This window comes from Sarcophilus harrisii, chromosome 4, assembly GCF_902635505.1.
Source record: "Sarcophilus harrisii chromosome 4, mSarHar1.11, whole genome shotgun sequence".
NCBI classification, from domain to species: Eukaryota; Metazoa; Chordata; class Mammalia; order Dasyuromorphia; family Dasyuridae; genus Sarcophilus; species Sarcophilus harrisii.
The window spans coordinates 280,700,035-280,709,236 of NC_045429.1; the positions used below are offsets into that span (position 1 = coordinate 280,700,035).

Consider the following 9,202-nt stretch of genomic DNA (forward strand, 5'->3'; position numbering starts at 1 on the left):
GCTGGGGGCCTGCCCTAAGTTAGGAGGATGGACAAGATCATCTCAGGGACATCTGGGAGATATGGAAGGGACCAGTGTCAGAGGATTCATGGGTTAACTGGGAAACTGACATATGGTTCCATGGGCAGTGGGAGTTTCTGGCTTGCTTAGCTTATCTATGGCCAGTTGGGCACCTGCACACCAAAAGATAAGGAGCACTGTGGGATTGGGGGAGAGTGATCACAAGGGAGGGAGGATGTGGATTTATCAGAACCACGGGGTCCCTGGAGTCTCAGTCTTCTGACTCCTCAGTCCTGTTGTGTTCCCTAGCACCACCTTTTACCATGGAGAAGGTCCTTATCCTGTTGCTCATCTCCCTGGCTGTAGCCTATGCTGCCCCTGACCCTCGCGGCCTGATCATAAACCTGGTAAGAGAAACTTTCCTGCGTCCTCTGAGTCCCCAAAGGCAGATTTCCTGAACTAAACCTGGGCTAACCAGATCCCTTAACAGATGCCTCCCCTCTCTGGGCAGAACTGGCTGATCCTCAGAAAAACTATGTCTAATGATAGTACCTACCTCTAAAATCAAAAAGCTAGAAGAAATGGATCTTAGGGATCATCTAGTCCAAGACCCTCCTTGAGGAAAGTAAATATCAGAGTAGGGGAGATAACATAAGATCACATAGTCCATCAGTAACAGTCAGGGCTAAAATTCAGTTCCCCTTACTTCCCTGAACCTTCTCCCCCAATGTTTCCAGGATTCTATATTGAAGCTTATGGCCTTACCAAGTTGCCTACATGATATTCCATGGATATAGCAAGCATCATGTTACCTACCCTGTACCATGATGCCTTATCAAACATATATCCTGTAGTACGTAGCCTTACCAAGATTCAATATTGGGCTAATTTGCTTTGATGAGTGCTTACACAAACCTCACTGATTTACCACATATCTAAGCTGTGAGACACCAGATATGCTTCTTCTGCAAACAAATTTTAGTTTCTAGCAACCTTTCTTTCCTCCAGTTGCCTAGAGCGTAGCCAGGACCCTAGATTGGGCCATTTATGAGACAGGGCTCCATACTCAAGATTTTTCTCTCTTCTTTTTCCCCTAACAAAACTTAGTTTTATTCGATATCTCTGCTGTTTTCTTTCCAAAGTTTGACCTGGTCAGGTCATTATATAAATGAGTGCTAATAGGTTAATGACTTAACCCTATCCTTAAACCAGTCAAAATGCATAGCTCTTCAGAAGATCATTAAACAAATATAACATTTGTTTGGGGGTTTGGGAAAATATGCCTAATAGGCAACCACAAATTCTGCCTATTTGTAGGGCCAATTGTAACCTTCAAATTTTACACAGGGAAGCCTAGGACACTACAGAAGAACTGAACCACATATGATAGATATGAATCAGGATGCCTGCAGAAAAAGGCAGAATATTAGAGCTAGATTTATCCTCCAGAGCTTCTAATTTAATGGCAAATAAATGATTGGCTCCTAAAGGGGAAAGAGAGGAAATGAAACAAGGAAAGGACTTGGGTTTCCATCATTACAGATGGGTTTGTGTTCTGAAGACAGGCAATTAAAGAAAAAGAGAATTATTGAGTCATAGATTATACCTGAAAGAAACTTTAAAGAACATGGAAGCTGGAGTGTGTTGGAGGCAGTTCTAACCAACTTATGAGAGCTATCAAATTTTCAGAGTGAGTATTTAGACCTTGGAAACCAGAAAATACTTCAAATAAAGACCAGAAATATTGTTTTGCTGATTGTCTAGACTTAAGAAAAATCTCTCTTTTTTTAAAAAAAGTATTTTAATTTATTTTTTCACATTAATGTTTAAATTTATTTTGAATTCCAGATTCTTCTCCTTACCAACTCCTCCTCCTCTCACTGAGAAGGCACGTAATAATGATACCCATTATGCATGTGCAATGATGCAAAGCATCAATCTGCACTTGTTCTCTATCCAGAGATTGATTGCATTTTTCATCATGGATCCTTTAGAATTGTCTTGGATCAAAGTAGGTTAAGACATGAGAAAATATCAATGAAGCAGATAAAATGTTTTAAAATGTATGCATAATTATTGTTGCCTGTGGAGATCCTGATTGTTAAACATTTACCAGCACACTCCTACCCATATCTACTCCCTTGGGCACTTTCACCAGATTGATTGGAGTGGGGTTGATTGGGCTGTGCTTTCTCACAGGACAATGGGGAGCTGTGCATGAATAGTATCCAATGTAAGAGCAGATGTTGTCACCGGACTAGTGGCCTGAGCATGGCCCGCTGTGCTGAGAAAGCCCCTGAGAACAGTGAATGTTCTGCCAAGGTGAGTAGCCAAGGAGGGCTAGGTAAGGTGTGGGGAAAAGGGAAGAAAATAGAAAAGGAATGCGTGGGTGAGGAGTAAAAAGAGAGCAGCTAGGATGGGGTCCACCAAGTGGGAAGGTTCTTCCCCAATAAGGAGCATCACCTGGTCCCACCTTATAGTTTAACAGAGGAATAAACAAAAAAAGAAACAAAAGAGGAAGCAACAGATTTAGAAAGAGAAAATTACTTGAATTATGTAATTCATTGACAGAACGTGGACTAGAACTCAGGTCTCCTAACTTCCTCACTACTGCTGCTGCTATTATTATAATTTTTGCTTTCCCTGTTCCGATTAACTTTATTGTAGCATTAGAAGTCTGGAACTGGAAGTGACTTCAGTGGCCACTGAGTCCAGTTCCTTCACTTTAGAGAGGACTCCCTTCCCCATCCTTTCCTCTTCTCCCATTTAAAACCAACAAGAATCATAGAATCACTGATTCGAAATGGGGAGAGGCTTTAGGGTCTTCCAATTCAATAATCTCTAATCCTTTTACAGATGAGAAAAGTAAGGCTGAAAGAAATCAGGAAATAGAGAAAATGAGATCCAGGGACTTTACTGACTTGCCTGGCACCACACAGGTGGTGGGTGGTGTGGACAGAGCACTAGACTTTGAATCAGGAAGACCTGAGTTTGAATCCTGCTTCAGATATACTTACTACCTCTGTGACCTTCAATAAAAGTCATTTCATCTTCCTGAGTCTCAGTGTCCTCACCTGTAAAATGGGGGAGGGGGACTGAACTCAATGAACTCCAGTGTTCCCATTAGTTCTAAATCTATAATCTTATGACTATCAGAGGCATGTTAGAATCTGATTTAAAGCTTCAGAAATTCTTAGAGATTATTTAGTCCCATAATAAAGCTTAAAGAAGGGGTAATAATATATCCAAAATCATATAGATAGTAAGTGGCAAAGGTTGGATTAGAATCCAGGACTTCAGACTCCAAATTTAGTACTTCTTCCATTATATCACATTGACTCTTGAGATATGCTTTGTTTCTGGACAGGACCACTAGTAACAGAGAAAGAAATAGGAGTAAAATCCTGACTCCTTATCTGGTAATCTTCCCACTGCACTTCTGACCATTGTTGTTTAGTTAGTTTTCAATCATGTTGGATTTTTCATGACCCTATTTGGGATTTTTCTTTACTGGAGGTTTGCCACTTTCTTGTCCAACTCATTTGACAGATGAGGGAACTGAGGTAAACAGTGAAGTGACTTGCCCAGGGTCACCAAGCTAGTAAATGTCTATGGCCAGATTTGAACTCAGGTCTTCCTAACTCCAAGCCTGGCACTCTATCCACTGTACTACCTAGCTGACCGACTTTTGATGATCAGAGGTCATCCTCCAGGGCATCCAAGTACTGTCTGTTGTGATACAATGGAGAAAGCATTGGCTTTGCAGTCAGAACATTTGGGTCCAGATTCTTCTTCTGTAACTTCCTTTCTATGTCACCTTGGACAAATTAACTCGAGACCTCTAATCTTCTATCTCTGAATCTATGATCTTGTGAGTTTTATTGATTCTAAATGGGAGAAGAGTCAGAGATGGGAGGTGGGGGAGAAGGAAGCCAGGAATCCTTTCTAGAGACAGCTAAAATGTCCTGAGATGTCTCCCCACCCCTTTTCTCATCAGGGACCAGCAGCTCAAAGGATTCAGGCTACAAGCACTAAGGATTGTATTAAACAATACAATTTGCTCATTTTATAGATGAGGAAACAGAAGCCAAAATCAGGGAAACAGTATACTCAAGATCCCACAGTCAAAAACAGGATCTCTAACCCCAAATACATTGCTGTATAGGGAAGACTACATGCTATCAAAGTTGAGATAAATAGAGAGGGTTTTCTAGGGGGAATTTCCTATGGTTTTGACTTTCTCTGTGCAACTCTCATGTCAGAGGTGTGGGAAGCAGCAGCCTCAATCCAACAGAGACTATTAGACCAGTGACTGAACCCAGATAGGTCCAGTGATGTAACAGCTTTTGCGTCTTCCCCAGACCCTCTATGGAGTTTACTACAAGTGTCCCTGTGAGAGGGGATTGACCTGCGAGGTGGACAAGACCATCGTGGGCTCCATCACTAACACCAACTTTGGTATCTGCCACGATATTGGCCGTTCCAAGCAGTGAAGTCTTCCCCCGCCATACCCTACCTTTCCCCACCAACCCACCAGATTGTCTGTCAATTAAAGTCCATCCAGCAAACCCTTCCTGGGCTAGATTTGTGTCGTTCTTAAAACCAATTCGTTTAATTCTTCTCAGAGTAGTGATAAGGGTGGGATATATGGGGCAGGAGAAGATGTGACAAGGTTCTAAACTGATGAGTGGAAGAGGAAGAAGCCGGGATCCAGTGGGAGTTCTAGGGAAGGGAGAAAGAATAAGAGAATAAATGGATGTCCGAACTAAAAGGGAACTCAGATGCCATCTAATTCAAAGGTCCTTAAAATGCATATGGGGACCTCAGATAGGGGGAAAATGCATTTTTCCCCCACTTCCAACTAAAATTTGGTATTTCCTTTTGTTACAAATGTAGACAAAAAGCCATTATTCTAAGGGTGTTTGTAAACCTTCATGAAACAGATTGCCTACAAAGATTAAGAACTCCTAATCTAATCCAACTGTGCCACTTTCTGGCTCGCAGTCTTTTTACAAAAAGAAAAAATAAGAAGTCTAAGGACTCCAGTCTTCAGGGAGATGAGAATATCAGCACACTCTCTTCCCTAAACCTCCAGCCAGCCTCAGAGGAATTTCTCTGATCCTCCCTCCCCAATGAATTGGACTCTCTCAATCTCTCTAGGTAATTCAACAAACTGTGCAAACAGCTCAGGTTTGTTGGTTAACAAGTTTTTTTTAATAATAATAATATACAGTGCTTTAAGATTTACAAAGTACTTTATAAATACAATATTATTTGGAGAAAAGAAGATTAAATGACTTGCCCAGCATGATGCAGCTAAAAAAGTGTCTAAGACAGAATATGAACTCGCATCTGCCTGACTTGGACTCTAGCCATTTAGCTGCCTACTTTAGCAACTTATTAATAGCAAAAACACAAAGTGGAAATAAAAACTCTTAGCGCTGGTTGAACAAAATTCACCATGACCAGTTTAAATATCCAGCAAAGAAGAGAAAGAGTTATTAGAGTCTGTTGCAAAACAAACAGAAAAATTCTTGCTCTCACTACCAAGTTTAACCTAAGATTATAATAAAAACAAAACTTAAAATCACTTACATTATTAAACCGGAATTTTGTTTAAAAAAAAAAACAACTTTTGAGAATTTTTTACATATTGACAGTTTGTTGACAGACTGACCAGCAGACCAGTCCCTGGTTCTCTGCAATGATTCCAGTGCCACATAGACTTGGGATAGATATTGCCAATCACATCTAGAGAGGGAACTATGGAGACTGACTATGAATCAAAACATAGTATTTTCCATATATTTTATTTAACTTATACTTTAACATATTTAACATGTATTGGTCAACCTGCCATCTGGGAGAAGGGGTGGGGAGGAGGGAAAAAGTTGGAACAAAAGGTTTTGCAACTGTCAATGCTGAAAAATTACCTATACATATATTTGTAAATAAAAGGCTATAATAAAAAAAGAAGAAAATAGTATTTTCACCTTTTTGTTTGTTTCTTTCTTTCTCATAGTTCCCCCCAACACTTTTGAACTGATTTTTCTTGCACAGCACAACAAATTTGGATATATGTTTAAAAGGACCTGGATTCAGGAAACTTACCTCCTAAGTTCAAATCTGGTAACAAACACTAACTGTGTGATCCTGGACAAGTCATTTAATCCTGTTTGCCTCAGTTTCCTTATTTATAGAATGAGCTGGAGAAGAAAATGACAAATCACTCCAGGATCTTTATTAAGAAAAACCTAAAATGGAATCACAAAGAGTCAGTCATGACTGAATTGACTGAATGATGAAATTTAAAAATGATTTGGAGCTAAAATGGACCTTAGAGATCTATCTTCTAATTGAATCTTCTTTTGACAAATGAGGAAACTGATATGGAGAGAGCTTATCCAAGGATTTACTATGGAGTTTTAATAGGTAGAGGTGAGAGAGGCATTGGAGTAGCCTCTATCAATTCCAGGAGGAAAAAGATAGCAGGATGGGTCAGAGGAAGTTTACACAAATCAATTAAAAAAACAAACAAAAATAATACCTGAAAACATTTCCAAACCCAAACCACAACTTGACAGTGGCTCCAGATGCTCCAATATAGTCATTCAAAAGTTTACATTTGCCTCTCTTAAAGTGGTACTCTCCAGTTCCAGTTTTCAGTCTACTTTCTAATAAGCCCACCATATATGTATCATACCATATGTATTTCCACATTGTGATCTCAGAGGTCTCTTAGTCAATCAGGAGTCATTCCAGCTAATTTTTGCTGCCCCAAACCAAGCATGGATCTTATACATGACTCATGGTGATCTTGCTTCTACTAATATTTCATTTTGGGAGAAGTTTGCTATCTTCTAAGACAGACAATTCTGTTTATGATTAGGAAGTTCTTCCCTGCATTTTGGTTTCATTTGCCTTTTTGCAATATTCACCCATAACTTCTGATTTTGATCTAAAAGAATAAGCAGAACAAGACTTCTTTAATCTGACAGTTCTTCAAATACTTAAAGATTGGTACTTGGACAAGACACAAAACTGATGATAATCACAAACCTGTTAGATAATGGAATCAGTATCCAGATAGATCTCAATAGGATAACTATTGATAAGCTAAATCCAATAAGATGGAATTTAATAGGGAACAATATCAAGTCTTATTTGGCTTCAAAAAAGTAATTTTACAAATGCTATACATTGAAGGCACAACCATTTGTATGAAAAAAATGAAGGTTTTAATGGACTTTAAACTCAAGATGAGTTAATATTGTGACATGGTATTAAGAGACATAATGTTCTGCTATGGAGACTGAATGTGAATTAAAGCATTCTATTTTCAACTTTTTGGAGAGAAATCTTTAGAGAAAGTGTCTTTAAAAGCCTCATTTCTCAAATATATAGAGAATGGAGTCAAATTTACAAGAATACAAAAAATTCCCAAATGATAGTCAAAAAATATGAGCAGTTTTCAGATGAAGAAATCAAAATTATCCATAGCCATATGAAAAAAAAAAGCTTTAAACCACTATTGATTAGAAAATGCAAACTAAAACAATTCTGAGATATCACATCACATTGGCTAATATGACAGAAAATGATTATGATAAATGTTGGAGAAAACATGGAAAAACTGAGACACTAAAGAACTGTTTGTGGGTAGAGTTGTGAACTGATCCAACCATTCTGGAAAGCAATTTGTAACTATACCTACAGGGCTATAAAATTATGCATTCCCTTTGACTGCATAGTACCACTAGTAGGCCTGTATCCCAAAGAGGAAAAAAGGAAAAAGGATACATTTATACAAAAAACTATTCATAGCAACTCTTTTTGAAGTGGCAAAAAAATTGAAAATTGAGGAGATGCTCATCAGTTGGGGAATGTCTGAACATGAATGAAATACTATTATGCTATAAGAAGTGATGAGCCAGGTGATTTCAGGAAAAAACTTGGAAAGACTTACACAAAATCATGCAAAGTAAAGTAAACAGAACCAAGAGATTATTAGACAAAATAATAACAATATTGTACAATGTTCACTTGTGAATGACAATTATTCTTAATGTGAATTCAAGATAATTCCAAAGGACTCATAATGAAAAATGTTATTCACATGCAGAGAAAGAGCTGATGGAGTATGAATGCAGATTGAAGCATACCATTTTCACCTTTTTTTCCACTTTTTTTCCCTTTTGATTTGTATCTTTTTTTTTTTTTTTTTTTACAACATGACTAATATGGGAATATGTTTTGTATGGTTGCACAAGTATAATCAAATTGCTTACCAGCTAGGGGTGGGGATGGTGATGTAAGAAAAGGAGAGAGAAAATTTGGAACTCAAAAATTTTTTAAAATAAATGTTAAAAATTGTCTTCTCATATAATTGGGAAAAATAATATTTTAAAAAGAAGAACATTGTCAGGCTTGGCCCAATTCATAGAAACAAGGCTGATCAAGTAGTTGAGGGCTGGACTCACAAAAATCTTTAAATCTTCTAATCGACTGTCTTCTTTAGCCAACTTGCTGCATTCATTCCCCAATGATTAATACACTCCCATCCCCTCACACTCTTCCCCTTTCTTGGATACCAAACACCCACTTGCTGAAGAATAAACTTCCTTAGCTATCTGCTCCCTCATTTCCGTCTTCTACAACTCTTTTATGTCCCATTCCAGATCTAGTTACTATTTCCTTTAGAATGTCTGTGCTATAGAGGTTTCATCTTAAACATATTCTTTTCTCAGTCCCCTAAGCTATTAGCACTCATTTAGACTTGGTTCTCTCTCGATGACACTGCTTTCCATGCCAGTCTCTCCCGTACTGGTTGCATTTTCACTTATACTATCCGATTCAATGGTCTTGATAGTGAGGTCAGAAAAGTCCTCCTCATCACCACCACCTCCATTATAACTTCCAGATTCTCCCTTTAACACCCTTATTCAGGAAACCATCTGTCCTTGAAATTCATTCAAATCAAATCTGTCACCCTACCCAGACTCTGGTAGCTATCTGAATTTATCTACTGAATTTGAGGATATTCATCCTCTTTCTCAATGAATTCAGGGCCTGACTCTTAGATTTCCTCTCCATCCTAACTCCTCTCATTCTAGGCAAGACAGTAATTCCTACATCTGGAGTCTGCCAACTCCCCTGGTTTTTCCAAGGCACTTGAAGGATCCTGTGAGACAGACACCTCCTG

General features: G+C 38.5%; 1 protein-coding gene across 1 annotated transcript; it reads left to right on the plus strand.

Moving 5' to 3' along the window:
- The first annotated feature begins 323 nt into the window (after positions 1-323).
- On the plus strand, positions 324-4,573 carry CLPS (colipase). Its single transcript, XM_003768983.2, has 3 exons — positions 324-407; positions 2,200-2,322; positions 4,362-4,573. The coding sequence occupies exons 1-3, from the start codon at positions 324-326 to the stop codon at positions 4,491-4,493; spliced, it is 339 nt and encodes a 112-aa protein (XP_003769031.1). The 3' UTR covers positions 4,494-4,573.
- Positions 4,574-9,202: the final 4,629 nt, after the last annotated feature.